General features: G+C 39.5%; 1 protein-coding gene across 2 annotated transcripts in view; it reads right to left on the reverse strand.

Annotated features, from left to right (window-relative positions):
* SRGAP1 (SLIT-ROBO Rho GTPase activating protein 1) overlaps window positions 1-22,113 on the reverse strand; it is a 139,416-nt gene that overhangs the window by 33,507 nt on the left and 83,796 nt on the right. The window contains exons 5-12 of one of the 2 annotated variants that reach the window (XM_054631101.2): window positions 17,095-17,277; window positions 16,582-16,710; window positions 9,475-9,696; window positions 8,583-8,684; window positions 6,922-7,119; window positions 6,718-6,802; window positions 2,867-2,894; window positions 397-499 (exon numbers count right to left, since the gene is read on the reverse strand). In XM_054631101.2, the coding sequence (XP_054487076.2) occupies window positions 397-499; window positions 2,867-2,894; window positions 6,718-6,802; window positions 6,922-7,119; window positions 8,583-8,684; window positions 9,475-9,696; window positions 16,582-16,710; window positions 17,095-17,277 (1,050 nt within the window). The remainder of the gene's footprint in view (window positions 1-396; window positions 500-2,866; window positions 2,895-6,717; window positions 6,803-6,921; window positions 7,120-8,582; window positions 8,685-9,474; window positions 9,697-16,581; window positions 16,711-17,094; window positions 17,278-22,113) is intronic. The other variant, XM_054631102.2, reaches the window with a different exon arrangement.

The following is a 22,113-nucleotide window of genomic DNA, read 5'->3' on the forward strand; positions in this document are numbered from 1 at the left end:
TAAAGTCATAGGAAATCAAAATCTGGATATCAAACCCAGGGAAATGCTGCTTCTCCACAGACTTTGAACACTGGATGTTATGAAAATAGCAAGCAGGAAATTGTGGTAAATTGTGGGATGCACTGCTACATCCTACCTACTACATGGAGCAAAGTTTCCTACTAAAAGCAGGCTGACAATACTATTCCTACTTGATTAACACAACTGTAGGGAGGCTAATGTGAGAAACGAATCCCTCTCTTTCCCTTTGACTTCAGGAAGTATTATATTGATCAACTGGGAAAGAAGAGCCCCAGGACAGACTTAAACATAATGATCTGCCTCAGCTTTGGTGAGCTGGTGACCATTATAGTAAGAAGTGTTGAGATCAGCCACGGGGGTGGCTGGTGCCAGTACCTTGATGAAGGACTCCAAATCACCATTAAACAACTTAGCACTATACTGTGATCGGGGTCTGGGCTTCCTGTGTTTCTGGGGCTTAGGGGGAAGATTTGGAGGCCTAAGGGAAGGGAATATGATTACTGAGCAAGGTAGAATTAAGTCACACAATAAAATGAAATGTCTGTAAGCTCATGGCACAACAGAACATTGTAAAAGGGAGCAATAAACACAATACTTATCAAATAAAGACTTTCCATCAAATTTAAGTGTACCACATTAAAGAGCGGAGAACTCCCCCATTAAGAATTACTTATGGATAAATAATGACATTCTTTATGAATCCCTGTTTTGCAGTTTTACCATATAAATTTATTCCAAACACTGCATAAGTGGAATGGCTTTTTTTGTTGTGGTCATGCATAAAATGTGCAGCAACCACTGGAATTTATCCTGCCAGCCATGGCAGAACACAGACCACTCGAAGCACCTCTTATCAAGCAGAAAAGTTGCTTCATGTTGGAGAAAATTCAAATGCAAATTAAAGCTGCTCAGCACACTCCTAAGATGCTTCGAAACCAAACTGTCTGCATTTTCAACTAGAGCCAAGAAAGTTAAACAGCTTTAGCCTTGCACATCCAACCAATTAACAACTTCACACATGAAAAGAAACACCTTGCTAATTGGCTAATGGAATTAAAAGTATATCAACTTGAACAAATAAATAAAACCAGAATAACACATAAAGAAGTAAAGAAGAACACACAAAACTTTGGTCTGCAAAATTTACCGAGTGTGTTACACGTGGTGACCAGTACTGAAAGAGATTACAGGAAATAAATACTGTTCTCTAGATCACAAACTACTTTGTGAATGTCATGTCAACAGTTAAATGCCAACAGCTTCCTTAGTTCCCATGCACCAGCAGTTTCTACAGGTTTTTTGGACTTAGCAAAAAATCAAATGTTTTTGGGGGACCAGTGCGAAACAATAAGGCATAGAGCATTCAGCAGTGGGACTTCAGTTTGTTTGAGTACTGTCAGCTGTTTTAAACTCATCTTTAAAGATATCTTCTTCCCTTCCACAATTTAACTTTGACCTTAAAGAAAATTTCTGTTTGCATGTCTAGCAGTCCAGAAACATAACTGAACCTTGGGGCAAGAGGCAGGGCCCAGCCAAAGCCCAGGAGCTGGTGTGAGGAACAGATGGGCAGGCCCTGCTCCTCAGAGTACTTTTCTCTAGGTGACCAGCTGTAACAAGATATGAGGCAAGATGGCTTCACTGCTCCCCCACTTTGCTAAGGCAAAATCATTGACTGAATCCACCATCTCCTTTCAGTTATTTACACAGCAGGGAACTTAGGATGATGTAAGCCTGATGAGTCGCCTGCATTGGAGTCAAGAAAGGAGGTTTTTCTCATTAGACATGAACTTGTTGATTTCCATGCATTCCTGGAATGGTAGCACCTGGAGGCAGAGTTAAAGGTACAGTTGTCAGAATTAATGGCAGCAACTGAGAAGAATGCTCTGATTTGTAACCACTTTTCAACTGAGGTCATGTAAGCTAAGAAGTTGAGGAAGTCCAGCTTCACAGAGCTAATAGAGAACATGGAGTGGTGGGAGAAAATCCGATGTAAAGTCTGTAGAGATGTCCTGGAAACATCAGGACCAGGAAATATGGTTCTTGAAGGCATTGGGCAAGGATGTATTGCATGGGAAGGGAAGGGAAGGGAAGAGTGAGACCAAGCAAGCTGGGCTGGATGTTCCTGCTGTAGCCAGGCAGACTGCCTGTAGCAGTGATACATACAAGTGGCAGCTGCAAATTCAAGCAGTTGCCATTGCCCCCTCCTAGTCTCTGGGGGCTGCAAAGCTTATCCAGGTTTATATCTGGAGGCAGCTTCAAAGCTGTGGCATTACACAACTGAAAAAGTACATGCAGCACAAAGCTGGGAGATCTAACACTGAATCCCTTCTCTTCTGTGGATATATAGAGCTGTTTCAGTATGGAACACATGGATGCAGGAGGAGGCAGGTATTAGTGTTCAGAGCTGGGTTATCAAAGACACAGCCCATTGCCCAAATTGATCTTCCTGCCAGTTTCTTTTAAACTGTGTATCCTGACCAATTGAATCACAAACTATGAGAAGCAAGGTATCTCTGACAAGTGAAAAATATTTCTTTTTGAGCACTTAAGTCCCCCCTGCAACTTCCAAATCTGATGTGTAATTCACAAATATTTTTGATGATCTCCCAGCTTGTCCCACCCTTGATATTGGCCAGAGCAGCTCACAAAAATGAGGAAGATGAATGGTCTGATCCTTTACTCATCAGCATGCTGAAACAGAAATGCTGAATGTTAAAACACACAGGGTCCGTACATAATTTATATAACAACGGTAACCAGCCTTATGAAGTTGTCCTAAAATTTGTAAATTCTAAGATTTTACCTATTTTTTAACTCTAAACCAAGTCAGATAAAAATATCTTACCTTGTTGTCATGTATTCAGCTCTGTGACCTAGAAAGTTCAATAAACAGGAAACAATGATTTGTAGGTTTTAGGTTGAAATTTTTGTATCTAAATGATACTTAGCAAATTATTTTTAACCCTAACTTTCGTACTACCAGCAAAAGATATACAACTATACAACAAACAGGGCACTGTAGTTACCTACTATCTCCACAGTTCCACTTAAAATACAAACACAACCCATCTTACGGGACAACTTTTAAGGAGCCTACCCAAAGATTTAGAGTCACTTGATACTGTAAATAATTTCAAGTAAAATTCCAAACAATGTCTATTGTTGGTGCTCATATGTTTCAGTGACTAAATCAGTATGGAAATAGAGCTGTGCCAAGATTAGATTACATCTCCCCCAGTGCCTTGTGCCTAAACCTGTTCAGTGCTGAAAATGCAGGGCTCTAGACATGAGTAGTTATGAAAAGACTGCCTACTCTCTTTTCTCTGTGTATTACAGGAAAAAAGCACAACACTATCACTGAGAAACACCATAGAGAACTGCAGGGAACTGTAAAGAAGCAAATATCATATTCCAGAAAGGCTCCTTGGCAGATCAACAGACCAGTAAATTAGGCATGACTGACTCATCATAATGAAAAGCAAAATAATGAAACAGGACAAAGATCATGGTATGGTAAGTTCCAATGAGCCCAGCATTGCCAAAGGGAGATTGTGCCCTATTAATTTAGTAAAAATCTTTGAAAATGTCAGTAAAATACTGGATAATGAAGAATCAATTCAATTAATTTACTTAAGCTTTCGAAGGCCACTGATAACTTTCTTCACAGGAGGTGACGAAGGAAACTCAACAGCCATGGACAGAGTGGCAAAATATTCTCACTGATCAAAAACTAGCAAAGAAAAGGGAAACCCAGTGGACTTATAATGGTCTTTTTTCATCATGGCAAAAAATGTAGCAGCCATTTACTCAGACCTTCCCATTAGGACCATTTATGCAATCCAGAAGGCATTTATTAATATCTTGAGAGATCACAGCAGCTAGGGAAGCAGAGCACTGTGTAGATAACTGAAATACTTTTGTATCAAATCATGACAAAACTGTGAAGGCCTTTAAAGGGGTTAAGTGACACACACTGCAAACAAAATTCACTATTAACAGGCTTAAGTAAGGTATTAGTGAAGAATTAAACACCTATGCCAGTGAACAGATCTATGGATATGATTTCTTAAAATCACTCTGAGCTTCACTTGGGCTAGGTCCAAGTACACATCCCAGTTTGAAGGTGACACCAAACCAGCTTTTCAGACTCAAGGAAGAATGAATAACAGTGATATGAAAAACATACTATTATGTGCCAGTGTTCAGATGCATGCAAAGTACTGCACAGTACTGAATATCCTAGTCTGAAAATATATTTTGCAATACTAGAAGAGTGTGGATCCCCTCAAAGCGGCACAAAGAAAAAGCTCTGGGAACAAACTCTGACAGTAAGACATGTGAATCTTGCTGGCATCTATTTCAGAGAGGTGAAAAAGAGAGATCAAAGAAGAATATGAAAAATAACCTATGACAGAAAAAGAGTAAGCCAGGGACTTCTCCATACTCAGGTTACTACGGGAAATTCACTGAGACTAAGAATTCCAAAAATAAACGTTAGTAAAACAGAAGATGTTACAAATGCTGTGCCTGGGGGGTTTTAAACACATCTTTGTTTAGGGCAAAAGGTGTCTGGGCCTTAGGGGAATTTCTTCTACAACTCCTTGTTTTCTTTCCTGCATTTCCCTTTGCTTTGTTGATTTCTTCTTTCAATAGATGAGCCTTTGGATCAGAACTAATGCGACCATCAGTAATGTGACCATCAGTGTGTGTAAATTGATACTATGTTTAGTATCAATTTCATTTGAGTGTTTTTTATTTACTTTCCAAGTTTGTAGAAGCAGATTCAGCACAGAGCACTTCATCTATCTTCCCTGTGCAGATCATGAATATGTATCTGCTGTGTTCATAAACAGCAAGACTGTAGTAGTGAGGTGATGAACCAGAATAGAAGCCAAATGCTGTTAACATTGTGGGCAGCAGATGGAACCTGGATCTATTCAGCCTACATCCTTACACTCTATAGTTTTGAATGAAAGCAAGAAAGGGTGCCAAAGGAAAACTTGCATTTGAGACAATCCTCTCCTTCTCCCCACTTTATTTAACACAGCACACTGTGTTATTTGTCTGCAGTCTTGCTGATATTAAAGTTTCCAGAAAAGGCAATTTGAGAGGAGCAGGGGAGCAGTTCATGTCCTACAAATTAATTTCTATATTAGATACAGCAATAACATTCATAATACCACTGTAATTTGATCCTTTCAATCCTCCCCATTCAAGAAACTTTCAGAATCCAGGTCCTCCATCCAAGACATGGGCATTTTAATGCAGGTCATGCCTCAACTGAAGGGGGTACTAAAACTTCTTAACCTGTAAAAAGGATGGCTCCAAATACCAGCTTTCAATGTAAATGTGTATGTTTGAGGTACTATTTGTATGTGCCATGCTATGGTGCTGGGACAACAAATACGTGCAAAACCACTGTGGGCAACACAGATTAACTACATGGGGATTACAGATGGTGTGTAGAAGGGAGCTCTTCAAACAGAATAGTCCAAGCATGCCTCAGCATGGCAGAATGGCCCAGAGCCTAATGGCAATTTATCACTTGGGTCACCCTGCTGAGAAGTTTTTCTTTAGGTTTCCTTTCAAACAATTCTTTCCTTCCTTTTTTCCAACACGGTTTATGCAGCAGATTTTTTTGCCTTTTATCTCCCTCCCTTTCACTGTATTTTTCCAAAGACATTTTCAATGAGCTTCCAGAAGAAAAATGTCCTCTTTTTTTGACCAAAGTCAGCTGCACACTGTTTTGTGTGAATAAACTGTTCACCACACACATTCAAAATAAAAATCTTTTAAATGAAAACTTCCACTAGAAAGAGGGTAACATAGGTAGCTGTCTAAAAACAGGTACCATCTTCTACAGTTCAGTTTTGAAAGAAAATGCTGCTTATATCCTACCCCCAACCTCAGTCACTCCCTGGACAGAGGCACTGTTTGGGTTATAGCCACTGAAGTGCTAATAGCTGTTCAGGCACCTCCACATGATTTGGGGATCTGGGCTTTTGTATTAAAAGCAAAAGGAGATGTGATTAACTACAGATACTTGGCAGTAAAAAGAAAATAAGCTGACACATCTCTTAGAGTAATTATTTTAGCAAACAGGTTTCCTTTCTTGAGTCTAAACTTTAAATCACAGTCTTTAACTTCCAGAAGAAGATTTTTATTCTTTGTGGTGTAATCTCACTTCCTCTCAAGTCCATTCCACTCTGTGTGTCTGGTCTTCAAGGTTTGTACTGCAATTCCCCTTTTCCCTTCAGTGCATGAGGAAGTGTCTGTTGGGAGGGCTGGTAAAAGGCTGGAGCTGTGTATAGTGTGTGATTCATTAAAAACCTCAAGTCAACAGAAATGGTTAGGGTGTAGAAATACTACATTTGTCACAGCTCTTAAATAAACCTGCACTGACTGTGTCACTCTCCTTGCAGGCATGAGATTTTTCATTCAATAGTTCTGTTGCCAAATACAGTAATTTGTCTAAACACCTGTGCAGTGGAAATAAGTATGTGTTGAGGAAATAAAATCAATTTACTGTGTATACTCTTACCACTGCACCAAAACTGTGATTGGTAAAAATCAAATCTATGTTTACTGGACAATTAAGCTTTAAGTTTTGTATTTTTTTTCCTGTGTATCTTTGGCATTTCAGTAGGTTCATTGTATAGTTTGGAATCACTTTTCAGTTTATTGCGTGATATTTACCTTCTCCGAGTGTCCTCTGCAGCAAGTCATGTTTTGCTTGAAGTTTTGTGATGAGATTGCTACCTTCCAGATATTCTCTGAATTTCTGTAGAAATGCAGATGAATCTATTACTATGCATGACACATAAATCCCAGGAACTTCTGGGTAATGATTACTTCAGGTGTTTGGTCTGCATCAGATGAATGAGGGAGCAACCAACATACCATGAAATAGAACTGCTCTGTTTCCTGCTGGTTAGCTCTTCTTTTTGCAATGCTAGGCTTACTCAGGTATGTCTCAGAGACTGTTGACTTCACAGACTCTGTTGAGCGACTGTGCTGGAAACACTCTGACACATCATAATCTTCAATGGTGACCATATCTTGTATTGTCTGCAGGGTAGCCTCTGTTGTTTTCTTAACCTGGTATTAAAAAGCAGAGTTTGCCAAATGCCAGATAAATATATAAAGGAACAGCTTAACAGGGAAGCTCATTACTCACAGTAATTCTCTGGCACACTCCCCCAAACAAACTGGTGTGTAAATGTGAAAAGTCAGGTGTGTGATAACAGATATCTATGTAACAGATATCCTGTCTCATTCTCTGCTTTATCATGGTCTAACCCACAAACACAGATGCACCCTTGTGTTGACCCCTGTACTGTGAGTGCTGTGATGAGGGCCACAGTAATGTTCAGACTGCAGAAGTGGAATACATTGTTGACAGAGAGGGCTCAAGAAAGAAAAATTTCTTGTTTGTTCTCAAACCAGACTCCCAGCCCTCCTATGACCTATGGAGCACCACTGCTCATAGTGGAAACCCAGGCATGGATGCTGTGGACAAGGGATGCAGTTTCCACAGTGCAATAAAGTAACTGGTAAGATTCACAAGGATGTGATTATTTCCCAGTTTTGCTTCAGATGGAGTCTCTAGTAGGGTCAACCAAATCATGAACATGTCTACACACAACTCCAATGTAGTCAAATATCCCTTCCATGCCTGTCAAACATGATTTTTCCTGCTATGCTCTTGTACTTCATTTCACTGAAAGAAATTATCTTTCTTCTTCCATCTTTGTTACCTTGAGAGACTTTCTGAATGCAGGTGGTTGTTTTTTATTTTATGACTACTGTACACGTCTCATGGACATTAATACTTTGTTCTAGATATTCAACGTACAAACTAGAATGAGAAAAACTGACATCTTGAAAACTTATCAGTAAAGTACATGAAGAAACTAAATCATTTCTATGTTTCCTTTTAGGAACAGATTCTCATGTAAACTGAAGGACTTTAACATTGCCTCAACTGTGATAAAAGTGCATTTTATTTCCACTGCCAGAGCAGGGGAAAGACAACAGCATCGTTTTTTCCGTATTTTACAAAAAACTGCATTTTTTTTGCTAGGTGAGCTGTTCCCATCACAGGCATTCATTAGTCATGTTTATAAATAGCTGTAGCTGAGAGCCTAAGAGATCTTGACTCAGCGACCACAAAAGACATTTCAAATTCCTTTGTACTACAGAAGAAGCAAGTTGAGAACTGGACAGAGGGTGGTCACAAAAGACAATAACTGTTCTCAGTGGCTTTCTGTCACAAGAATTTAAAAATATGTGCTCTAACAAGTTTACACTGAAGCATCTGCAAAACATGGAACTCAGGAATGTAAATGTATGGACCGGTAAAAGACAAAGTTTCCAAACCTCTGTAAAGCAGGTGAGGATTCACCTTAGCCTATGTGCCAGTATTTGATGTTTAAAATTAAAACCACTTATACAGATTGGAGCCACTTCAGGGTCATTTACATGCTTTTGGCAAGGTAGAAAACACTGCACCTTCCTGAAAATTACGTTCAATGCTTAGCCCTTGTAGACATAGATCTTACCTCCTCATTTTCAATTTTGAGTGTAGCCAATCGTGACTGCAGTTGCTGATACCTAAGCATAAGCTCTGCTTGCACAGGTTGCTGGGCAGAGACCTGGCAAACCTAACAAAGAATCAAAAAGAGCTGTAAGATGCAAGCAATTAAAAAAAACAGTCAATAGTCTTGCTGTTCTTCTTAAAACTAGGCGAATTCCTACCAAAGCTATTAAAACTTAATAAAGCAGACAATAAAATGTGCCCATCTAAATTTAAAGTACTTATGTGCTGTAAAGTGTGAAAGTATGTACTACAGCTTATTAATAAAGAGCGCAACACTTTTGTATGTGTGCTTTTTATAGTTTTTGTATCACACAGAAATGCAAACCCTGGAGTTATCTTCAGAAAAAAAGATGTACATGGGTGATTTCAAATTCTGCTTTGCTACTAGCCTTTGGTGTAGCAGAACAGGGCACAGCTGGGGTACCCCATATGCTTAAAATCTCCAGATGATAAAACAAGAGAAGAAGAAGGGGGAAAGGCTGCATTGCAGCAGGAATAATTTGGAGCAGCTCTGTAGCTGCTCTCAAATAGCACCCACAAACTCTGTTATGAGTGATGCAGTTAGTAAAGACAAAGTCACTGCTTACACTGGTGCTGGGCTGAGCACAGGTTGGCCAGCAAATTCATAGCAATGCCATTATAAATGATACAGAATATAGTAACACTTAACTTAATTTTTACGTGGGAACTTTGAAGCAGCAGACAGTGCTGTAAAGTTTTGCAAAATGTTATTGCTGATCCACTGACTTTCAGTAGCTTTAACCAAACTCTTCGTAAAAGGGCTTGGTAAATGATAAACTCTCTGTCCTGGTATACAGAAACAGTCACTTGGGGATACTTGTCAGTGTACAGACCTCATCACCCATGTGAGACTGGAACTCAAATTTCATTGGTGGACAAAAAGCAGTAGGGTACATTTCCATGAATCTTTGCTTGTCACTGCGTGGCTCCAAGCAGTCAACTGCATTTTCAATGATGTCTAATCCCTCATGCCTGGAAGTTTCAAGATTATACTCTGCAGAAAGGTATGTTCTTAGGGCTCTGTTCAGACTAGCATGGTATCCAAGATCACAACACTAAAAAAACAACAAAGGGAAAAGAAAACAAATTTAAAAGGAGAAATGCCATTCCAATATCACAATCCTGAAACTGTCACTAAAATTTTCTGTCCTGAAATTTTTCTATGTTTGAAGTATTTAACAAAATATCTTCTAAATTAAAATACACTACTGGGGTCAAGACAGTAAGTATTTAGTATTGCCAGTCTGTTGCAAAGATTAATGGACAGTTTTAGAAAAGAGATCAAGTGTACACGTGACAGTTTGCTTATCAGATAGGGAAGGGCAGGCACTGTATATCAATGAAATCTGGGGCCCCACACAAGTAGGCTTTTCAGCATCAATAGCATCTGTAAGCCCTGAATCCCCTGTTTAAACACACCCTAACATAACTATCATCTAAGTTAATGACAGCAGCAAAGTGAACTTGAAGCAATTCTTGCTTACCCTGCCTGTGCCCAAACCAAAACCTTCACAAATACTTTGAGCATAAGCAATCCATCTAAAATGCTTTTTCAAACAACAGGAAACGTTTAACATCTTTTTCCCTGATCATGAAAATGTATTTAATATAAACACCTTATTTCCCATGCTCATATAAAGCCAGAAATGTATATCATGTTACTAAATGCAGAAAGTCATAATTTATGTATTTTTTTTCCTATGAAATGGAATGTAATTGAAACCTAATTGGTAAAACACAAAGTTGTGTTTGTTCTTGAATTTTAAACATCCTCAATTTGCATTATTCATGTTTCATTAATATTCTAGAGAACAGCTGAATATATTTTAAAAATGTCATCGCAGTAGCATATCAGCTGATTGTTTCCCTACATTGTACAGTAAATACCCTCAGTTTCTGCTCAGTGAGCCTCCAAGTAAGGGGAGATGTCACCTCAATAGTGGCACATCAGTTTGCAAACAGCTGCATACAAAGCAGTGCTCTTTATTCAAACAGGTGAGATGTGCCCCAATCAGAGGGCACATCTGCCTGACCAGAGCAGGCAGAGCACTCTGCTTTAGGGCACCCCTCAGTTCCCAGCCACTCCTCTTTGGTGCCCACCCACAGCCTGAAGTCACCCATCCCTGTAGGACTCCCAGGGTAACTACAGAGCTGGGTAAAGAAGCAATTTGGATTCAGTCCACTGTACCCTACATGCATAAATGCACTGTTCATATGAGTACCTCCCTCACAGCTATTACAAACCCCACAGGACTCATGGAATCACATTCCCCTCCCCTTCCTCTTGCTTATTTGAAAAAGGAGAGAAATAGACAGAGAGAGAGACAGAAGGAAAGAGCTTTCAACCTATTTACCAAACCAAAACCTGCGTGTAGAAGGGAATGAAACACTTCTGTAATGAACAGAAGGGAATGAAACACTTCACACCTTGACTTAGATAGGGTAATGACTAGTGCTGAAGCTGCTCTCTGAAATCTAACAGAGAGCTGTTTATTCACAACAAAGCTTCCAGAGAGACTAAGTTTTCACTCCTAGCAAGTACTCAGGCAGTGACTGCAGATGGGACAGTGGCTCTCCAAAAAACCAGATGCTGAACTATTCAAACAAAATAGAAAAGATGTCATGTTCAATCACACACACATACCTTAACCTCTCTCTTTTGCATTCATAAAATGGAAATTTTTCTTACACTTACTAAAACAGCCACTCAACCTTTATACTGAAGTGCATCCATATTTCAAAGAACACCAGCCTCAAAAATACTGTTTCTAAAAGGAAAAGTCTCTTGGTGTTTTTCTCTTGTTCTATGTCAAATCAGATCTCATATTTAATTCACTATCTTGGATGAAAAAGACGGACTAAAAGTGCTGATAAGAAAGTGAATTGGGACAGCTGTTTTATTTCATGTGCATTAGTTTCAGAGAGACCTCAGAGAAGATTAAACTGAAAAAGAATTAGAAATAGAGGGCAGTGCCAGGTTTAGCATTGCCAACTACCCATGTGTTAGAATACTACAGACTGAATTTTGGCTCTGGTGGATTAATCCGAGTATTACTAGAAAGCTTATTGATTTACAATTAGAGCTGTGTGGGTTTCTGATGCAGCTTTTTTGCAAACTGGAACATAAAATTGCAGTCTTTATGCTGTGACACAACTTCACTGTTTAACCCTTAATCTACTCAGTCACTATCACCATGATCATCTTTGGCAAGTGATGACAGCTGAACAAGGCAACAAATCAGACAAGAAGAGGATTTTTCAAGTGAAGCAGAGTATCTTGCCAGGCTAAGGCATTTTCTTGCAATGCCAATGCCAGCAGAGAAAACAAAAATTAAATGCAGATCCTGAACTAATGCTTTATCACAAGTGTCTCTTTGAATGGAATTAAAAACATCTGAATTTGAAATTTTGCTTAAATTACTTATGTAAAAATAGAATTTGTATGAGGGAAGTTATTTTTTAAAAGCAAAACTAAACACTCAGACATCACAACTCTTACTTCTGCCATACCATAGCCCACTTTCCCTAAAACCTGGACACACAGGGTAACAACAGCTCTGTCATAGTATCTTAGTTAACCAGAAAGAAATGTTCTGGTTTAATCTGCTGGAAAGATGGTTTAGAAAAGAGAGTTGTCTCTACACACACACACGGACATGTATTTACATGATTTTCAGGAAAAATCTGTAGATTTGTGGAAAGACTTGTACAGTTCAAGTGAGCAACCACACTGTTAGCCAAAATAACCACGAGTGTTAGAGGCTCACTAGTCAGCACAGAGGGTCCAGCCAGGGTGCTCATCCATCTATGGGTCTGCTACCAGTCTATGGGATAGAGAGGTGAGATGTCACTTGCTGCACTAAGACATGAAGATGAGAAATAACAGAATGAAGTCAGATGAGGGATGCATTTGGGGTATGTGTGAAAAATTAATTTTGTAATTTGCATTTTATTCTTATTTGAAATTAAATCGGAAGCAGTCTCAAGAGCATTTACTGCCTTTATTGTACCCCAGAGTACATTTAGGCTTGAACAAAACAAACTGAAGTGCTTAGCACAGAGCTTCAACCAAACCAAGCTGCTCTTATTTAATTTAATTTTGTTTCAGAAATAGGAATAAAATTCTAACGTCAATGGAGAGAGGAATTAATAAAAAAAGCCTTAATCTCTGAATAAGTCACTTTCTAAGTATTTTGTTACACAGGCATCCACATTCAAATCAAAGGGATCTAAGGGTACATACCATATTTATGAGGACTTACATAATAAAGATTGTGAGCTGCACACATTTTACCCTAGTTTTAAACTTGGTTTTATGAATGATTAATAAAGAACCTTTACAGAATAAATTAAGTTCACAATTGCTAAATGTTCCTTAATGTCTTAACGGTCCAAAGCATGCATACTGCAATTAGAGATTCAGTAACTACATTTTAAGAAAGACCAACACATTGATATTTTATTTATTTCAGCGGCAGAACTACAGTAAAGTTGATTTGATCACTATTTCCTAGTATTTATCTTCAGATCATAAAAATGCATGGTAAGTCTGAAAAAAGGTCCTTACCTTCCTCTTACACAAATTTAATGGAAGTAAATGAGTAAAAGTATGTGCCATATGGACAGATGCTGGCACTAACAGTCAGATTAGCAGCACTGTATAGTTTGTTGTTCCTCTGAAACTCAGAATCTTAAAAAAATTTCTACATACTAGGTAAAGCTTATTTAATTCAGCAAATCTTTACTGGTTTTTATAGGTGCAAATAAAGAAAATAACTAATTCTGTCCTGCACTTGAACTAGATCCCACTCTAGACACCACAGAAGAAATATTTAACAGAAAATTCAAATTCCTCTACAATATGCAGGGGACAGAAATACACTGTGCATATCAAATCCTGTTTACCTCTCTGCTTCTTTGCAAATGTTGGTCTCATCTCTCAGCTCACTAACTGCATTAAATCATCCAGCTAAGACTCCAGCAATATTTTTATATTACTTTTATCACAAGAGCTTAAAATGAGCAACACATAATTTTTAGTCAGAAGCGCTGAGCTCTGTTAATGAAATGACAGAGTTGAACAGTTCAGACTGAGTTCAGATGGGGAACAGTAATTTAGGATTTTCCATATAAGCCTCATATATGGAAAATCAGTGGAATCCAAAGGAAAAATAGGTGGCATTTTTTGTTTTTGTTTTTTTTTTGTAAAAATGAGTAGTCCCACTCTGCTCCCCAACCTTGTTAGAAAAAAATTTATGGAACAGTTTATTGCATGTACTTAGCCTGCTTTCATTAGACACATTTTTCACTAGCACAGGAAGACATTTCATTTCATTTATGGGCAACACCAACAGCTTGGGGAGATCTAAATTCTTCCATTATCACTGGAATTGAGACACAGAGCAGAGGTAACCCCTTTCTGTACAGGCAAAGAGAGAGAGTTCAAGGAAGCACAGAAGTCAGGCTAGTAAAGCGGGACAAAATAGAGAGGGCAAAGAATGAAATTGCCACCACTGTTCTGAAAACTCCAAATTGTACCATGACATTAACAGATTTACAGAATGAGGTAGTCTGGACTGTTGCAACATATGGCCAATGGGAAGCATGTCTCACATTCCAATGATATAACTCCAAAACCTTGCCAAGATTCTTGCATTTACAAAAAGAGTTTCCTTTGTCAAGTGGCAAACACTCTGTCTAAATACCAGTGCTTTCACAGCATATTCTGATTAAATACAAATGTCTGAAAGACACTTCATTTAAACAAGCTCACAATTGGATTAAATTAGCTCTGAAGCAAATTCTGGTTGCACATGTTTACAGCCTACTCTTACAAAACAGCGATGGAAAGGGCAGCTAGACTTTCCATTTAAATTCCTTAGGGAAGAGTAATTTCTCAAGCCATTTTGCCAAAAGAATGTTATGCTGTACACTGGTCCATGGCTTTCAAAAAGACAGGCAGAGTAGATACAACTTTTCTGTGCTACTAAATATTGTAGAATGTATATTTTTCTTAAAGACTAGCAGTTAGGAAGCTCTAGTCTTCATGGTTGTGTAAATACCCTTACATACACACTAACTCCAGTAAGTGTTGGCTCTGTGTGTGTGTATGGACAGAAAGCTTCACTTCTCCTCCCCTCACAATTCTTTGTAAAGCTCCAGCCTGGTGGTTCCTCCCCTCAGTTTTCACTGCTACAGAAACCTCTGTGGACATCACTGAAGTGGATAAGAATCACATGCATCTTCCAACCTGATAAAGTTTTAGAAGCACACACTGGAGACATTCTCTGAGAAATGTGAACTTTGAAAGGGAAAGCATGAGAGGTGACAAAATGAGCATCTACCCAGCTTCTGAAGGGGTATGGGTGATGGAAACAAAAAGAAAAGGACCCTTCCCTCCTTCCATAATCCAAGAAGAATATGTTCACATGTATGAGTGAACAAGAAGTTCACATGTATGAGACATGCCCTAATTACTGACCAAAAATCTGTCATCCTTTAAGCAGTAGCGGGAAAATCATCCACTAGGTAGGCTCAATTTCTCACTTGGGGGATACCCCAGCAGGTAAACAGCTTGTCCTTTGTTTTATGCCCTAATCTTCCACCTATAGGTCCTGGTAAATGCTTTCATTGCCTGGGCAACCTAGATGGGTGGATCAGGTTGTGCAAGTGGATGGATGCAGACTAGACAAGGACAGGACACAGAATAAACCAGAAGAAATCAGGAGCAAACATGCAGTAGCAACTAGGAAAGGAATAAAAGAGATGTTGAAATAGAGACAGAAAAAAATTCTGAAAACACAAAAAAGATTGACATCTTTTACAGGAAAGCAAGAAAGAAATGAAGCAAAACCATTTGAAAGGGAAAAGTTTTAACAAAATCCAGCAAGATTTTATAATTATAGAAACACTAGAAATTATAAAGAAAATATCAGTTTTTAGATGACATATAATAAAACACGTATATGGAGCTATTTTAGTCCATTAATCTTAAGAAGGCATTTTTCCCCTTCTCTGTGAAGCTTTGCTTCTCCAGTCAGTAGAAATGAGACTTCTTGTCAAATTCTGTATTAATTTATTCTATATTAGAAACCAGAGTTGTGTATGAATGTTGTTTACTATTAGAAGTAACATATGTTAGTGTTGCAGTAGGCAAACATATTCAAGTATCCAGAATTTCAAATGGGCCACTTTTTCAGAGGTGAACCCACTGAGCCATTTAACCCTACAATGCTAGTGAATGAATGTTCTGGAGCTTGTGTTTGCTGTCTCTGTATTTTCTCTATCACATATGAAGTCAGCTTACAAAGAGGGTAGGATGTGATGAGGGTGCAGGATGCTCCCTCTGCATCATGTAAGAATGTCAGTAATACAGAAGACTAAATGCTGGCACAAGTCAACATTAGTGTATAACCTCATTCTTCTAGGATGTTCTCATAAAAACAACTTACTGAAAATAAGTAACAGGTATGCTGATAGTGCAGAGTACAGGACTGATTGTGCCTGTTCTTCAAACTGCATGAAGTCAGAGTAAGAAGCCATTGTATGTATGATTCAATGACTAAATGAATGAAACTAAAGAGTTTTGAAAACATGGAAGAAATTGTTTCTTTTGAAATAAATATCATTAGATGACCAGTTAAGTTACCTTGTAAAAAATACTTTGATTCCAGAGATCACACATAATTGCAATTTTGTATTTTCTATTGACACATGGGGTGCAAACACAACATTCAAACTTTAAAGGGATGGGTTCAGCATCTTACTGGCACTTTATTTTGTGGAAATAAGGGAAAAACTTCTGATTGTATCCTACAATATTATAAACAGCAAATGTACTGTAGGCAACCCATATGACTAATATATTCCCTTTAAAACCAAAAAAAAGTATTATTCCTGAAGAGAATAATAAAGATAAATCCCAACATGCCAATACTTACATCGATCAGATCCGAAAGGTCGTGAATATAATACTTGAACACAGAAGCATTGGTTGCTTCAAGGGTGAGCAGGTATTCATTACGGGCCTTAATAGACTTCAGCTTGTTCTCAGAATATTTTGCTTGGCGCTAGGAAAGACATTTCATATTAATGTATTTTAATTACTTCATTTTTGGTAGCAGAAATGGTAACAATTCAAGCACACATTCCTAGTAACAAGAAAGAATCTTAATTTCTAGCCTGTTATACATACAACAGATAGAACCCAAAGTGAAAACTTAATATTTTGTTCCAAATGTGACAAATTTTACAGTAAGAATTATATTTGTAATGAAGTATCCCCTCTCTCAACTGAAACTATGTCGAGTTATCTATAACCCACTGCTAGTTTATTATGTGTACATTGCTTGATTTAATTTCCCAGTTGGATTTCTCTGTCTAATATTATGCCAAAGAATGTCAGAAATGCCCTGAATTTATTTCAAATGAAACAAAATTAAAGGACTATTTACTTTTTCCTTCATTTTTTCAATCTTCTTCACAGAGCTCCGTCTCTGGTGCCTTTCTTCTAGTCGAATATGAAAAACAGGGTCTCCTGACCTCCCAATCTGTTTTTCTTCTTGCTTCTCTGCCTCCTTCAGTTTGCTTTCAGCACTGATGCTCTCTGCATGATACATGTGGTATGTTTTCATGACCTGCAAAAGGCAAGAGTTAAAGAAGAATTAGAGAGAATGAAAATATAAAGGTATATACAGAAAAATCATAGGGTCTTTGAGAAAATGTTGACTTATAAACATGGATCTTGTGTAAGTTTCTTTGCCAGTGGAGACTGAGGACTTTTGGTTGCATTTTTCTTTTCTGATTTATTTAACAGTATTCCAAATAGGTATTTTTTTTCTTTCATTTTCTCTAATAGGAAAGAGCAAAAGCCATTCTTAATAAATTTCAGTATTATCTTCAAGTGAAAATCTAAAATAATGAAAACAAAACTAAATCTGTGTCAGTACTGAATCTATCTGATATATAACCATCTTCTGGGCTAAATAACAACTTGGCTGTGGACACAATGTTTGAAAGCAGAAGGATCCCTTAAACACTAGAAAAGGGGAATGAAGGAGAGGGAATGGGATGGGAAGCTTTGGCCTGGGAGCAAATCCCCAGATAGCCGGATGGCTGTCCATGGCCTGGAAAGAAGTGTCTGCCCACTGCACAGCCTGCAGACTGGGCCCAATCTAAAACCAGATGAGAACTGAAGAAGGAGCTGCCTGATGTGTAAGTTGTGAAAATGCTAGACCCAAAGGCATCTTTCCTCTGCACACCTGCTGGGTCTGCAGATGAGAGAGCTTGGATTGCCAGTATGTAAATACATGTTTGCATGAAGAGGAAAAGGGACTGGGTTACCCCAGTCCTCCCTTTCTTCTCCAAGCAAGAAAAACCTCAGCCTAGTGGACAGCAGTCAATCACAACACCCACCTCTGCTGGATACGGCTGACTCTGCCCACTTCCACCAAAGGAAGCATCTTTCTGCCTTTTGTTGTTGGTTTCTTTGCGTTGTTGTCTTAAGTTTAGAGCACTGAATAAAGCAGGAAGGCATCCTCAGGCAGCCAGAGGCCTCCTCTCTTCTAAAAGCTCTCACCAGCAGATATTATCTTTGGGTGGAGGCCACGCAAACCATTCAACTGAAGGACACACAGGCAGAAGGAATCAAACCAGCTGCTTGTGTGACCCATGGAGGAAACAGTTTTGAGAAGCTGCCTTGAAATATTCCTTTGGGAGAGTGTACTTTTTGTAACTGAGTATTTAGGCCAGCCTAAGGAGTATCCATGGAGTGGCAAAACACTACAGCTAGATATTGCAATTCACTACAGCACATCTTAGCACAGATTGACACAAACCAACTGCATGCCATGCCAGTGGGTGGCTGAACTGATGTTTATTTCAAGTCCTGTGCAACAGAAAGACAGACGCTTTCAGAGAAATGCTATTTTGCATAACAATGCAGGTTATACGCCATAACTGTGTATGCCACTACTTAAGACTCATGCCCCTGATACTAAAAATGAAACAGACAACTCTTCACCAGCTTCCTGTAGTAAGGTAAAACAGCTGGTGACAAACACTAAAAGTGGCCCTGTTTTTATTTTAAGAAACATATGCTTATAGCTCTGTGGTGGAAAAAACCAAACTGCCTGGAGCAGGACTCTGTGTTATTGCTGCTGCTCCTCTATAGCACTCTGGGCTCCAACGCCCAAGCAGAGGGCAGAGCTCCCTGTCCAAACACTGCCTACACCCACTGGGAACAGCTGCTGCCCCACCAGTTCACATCTGCACGGATGAGGCAGAAAAAACTCCCAGGGACAGACAAAGCTGGCTTAGGAAGAGAAGGCAAGCCCACAAGGGTGAGGTCTGCAAGGTTCCCAGTCTAACTAAATAGCATGTTCAGTCTCCTGTATCATGCTCTGCTCCAAAGGCACTCTTACAGCTGTGGATGATCAGTACCCAGGGAGCTTAACTCATACAGCCACATGGAAACAAATGAATTACTGCAAAGAGAAGAAAAGGACTTTTCACAGAAATGGTTTATATAATAAAACAGAAAAGCACAGAAAGTGATATGGCTCTTATTAAAAATGATAGGGAAAGGAAATTAAAAGCAAGGTTGTGCCCTTTTCTTCTGGCCTTTCCATTCAAATCTTTTAAGTGTTTCTTTACATAAGGCTAAAGGTGTTTGCTTTTATTTTTTATCTTTTGTTCTGTGTCATCTCTAGAGACTTTTTAGTTGGTGGGACAAGACTAATTCATGTGTCTTACCACCTAGAAAAGTTATTTTCTTTTGCAGTCTGGCTGTGGAGGGAACTATGGGTCCTGATGGAATTAACCCAAGAATTCTCCAAGAGCTGGCTGATGTCATCACAAAACCTCTCTCTCAGTTTTTGAGCAGTCTTGGGAATTGGCAAAGTCCAGGCTGGCTGGAAGCTGGCAAATGTTGCCCCAGTTTTCAAGAAGGACAGGAAGGGTTCTTCCTGCAAACTGCAGGTCTGTCAATCTCACTTCAGTGCCTGGCAAAGCTATGAAGGAGATTATTCTGGGATGTATTGAAAAACACCTGAAAGACAACACAGTCACTGGTGACAGCCAGCAGAGCTTCATGAGAGGGAAGTCCTGTTGATTAAACTTGATTTCCTTTTATGGCAAGGTAACCCACGTAGCTCCCACCAAGGGAAGTCAGCTGATGCAATCTTGGATTTCAGTAGATCTTTCAATACTGTCTCTCAGAGTACCCTTCTGGAGCGAATGTCCAGCACAGCTGGATAAACACCTCATGTGATAGGTGAGCAACTGGCCCCTTGGTTGGGCATAGTTATAGTGAATGGGGTGAATCAGTGAATCAGACTGGTGACCTGTCACTAGTGGGGTTCTGCAGGGCTGTCTTAGGTCCTGTGCTCTTCAACATCTTCATTAATGACTTGGATGCATGACTAGAAGGCGTACTAAACAAGTTCACAGCTGATACAAAACTGGGAGGAGCTGCTGACTCCCTCCAAAGCAGGGAGGCCCTGCAGAGAGACCTTGACAAATTAAGAGAACTGGGCAATCACCAACTTCATGAAGTTCACCAAAGGAAAGGTATTGGGACTGTGCATCTGTGATGGGGCAATCCTGGATGAATGGACAGACTGGGGAATGAGAGGCTGGAGGTACCATGGAAAGGGACCATGGGGTCCTGGTCGAGGGGAAGTTGGATATGAGTCCACAGTGCCCTGGCAGCCAGGAGGGCCACCCATGTCCTGGGAAGCATCAGGAACAGCACTGCCAGCAGGCAAGGCAGGGGACAGCCTCACCTTAATAACTGTGTGCAGTTTTGGGAGCCACAATAGAAGAGGGATATAAAGCTATTGGAGACTGCCCATAGGAGGGCAACAAAGATGGTGAAGGACCTTGAGGGGAAGCTGTCTGAGGAGTGGCTGAGGTCATTTGGTCTTTTCAGCCCGAAAAACAGGAGACTGAGGGGAGAGCTCATTGCCATCTGCAACTTCCTTATGAGGGGCAGACATTGATTTCTTCTCTGTGGTGACCAGTGACAGGTCCCAAGGGAATGGACTGAAATTGTCATGGGAAGTTTAATTTGGATATTAGAAAAAGGTTCTTCACCCTGAGGGTGGCTGGGCACTGGAACAGACTCCCCAGGGAAGTGGTCACAGCACTAAGCCCTGCCTGAGTTCAGGATAACACTCTTAGGCACATGACATCACCCCTGGGGATGGTGTTATGCAGGGCCAGGAGCTGGATTCTATGATCCTTGAATGTCCATTCCAACTCAGCATATTCTGTGATTCTGTATCAAATATATCTCAAAGTTTTCTAACTGTGTCTAAAAGCACCTAAGTGGTGAAACAAGGATTTGTTCTGCTTGCCAAAAGCAGCAAGCATTGAAGTTCTTAAACTAGCAGATTATGTTCTTAAACTAGCATAAATGTCCTTCTGCAGTGGCTGACATTTCAGCTTGCCTCCTTGCTGAAAGAAGCACTCCTTGAAGGAGTACAAGGGTATCTCTGTTCTCACCAGTATCTCCACACTGACTCCACTAGTTCACATCACCAAGGAGTGTTTCTTCCTCTCACTGCTTGCTTACAGCACATGCTATCAAATTCAGAGTGTCTCACTCCACACTGATAGATAGGCAAGTTTTGGGGGAGAACTACATGGAACTCATAGCCTTCACGGGGAATGAAGATGTCTACTTGAAATCCATGTTCTCAAAACAAACTCTGCACAAGTTCTTGGTACAAATGGTTTCCTAAATAACTAAAATTCAAAAAGAAGTTCTTTCTCTGTATTCACAGAGCTGGACATCAGTCAGTCAGTCCTACCCAAGCCTCACTGCCTTAGGAATCAATATAGACTCTATAAAGAGCAATGATCAGCCTAGGCACGTGACTCCTGTCCAGTTTATGATATTTATAGCATGCTTATCTCATGCACTAGTGACATCATTATTTTGCAAGCCTTTGGGGAAATGTCTTAATGATTTCTCAGCCTTTTTCATGATGTGTCAATGCTTTTTTAAGAGCTGATATTGCAGCAGCTGAACTTCATTTGAGAAAGCATTAGAGAGACACGTATGGAAAAATAAATGGGAATAAGCTAGGGAGCTGGCTTCCAAGTATTTCAGCGCATACTTCCCCAACAAATTGGCTTACAATTTGCTGGCGAAGTTGCATATATGATTCTTTCCCTTAACACTATGTCATCTTTTTGCCTTGGAGTTTTTAAGACTGTTAGATGTTGTTAAACACAGTAACAGGCTTTCCTAAATAGACTTATTGTATGAAAAGTTCTGAGATTTGTAGGCCTCTGATCTGTGAACATGCAACGGATTCACAGACCTGTTATTCAAACTATGAAACATGTAATAATTCTTCTCAAATGTCCACCAAACTGTTGAACTGACAGATCATCCTGTGTGAGTATCCATCACTGAACTGATTTTAGTTAGTCTCCAAAGTGTTTACTGATCAGCTATCAAGTAC

Source organism: Agelaius phoeniceus, chromosome 5 (genome assembly GCF_051311805.1).
Source record: "Agelaius phoeniceus isolate bAgePho1 chromosome 5, bAgePho1.hap1, whole genome shotgun sequence".
Taxonomy (NCBI): domain Eukaryota; kingdom Metazoa; phylum Chordata; class Aves; order Passeriformes; family Icteridae; genus Agelaius; species Agelaius phoeniceus.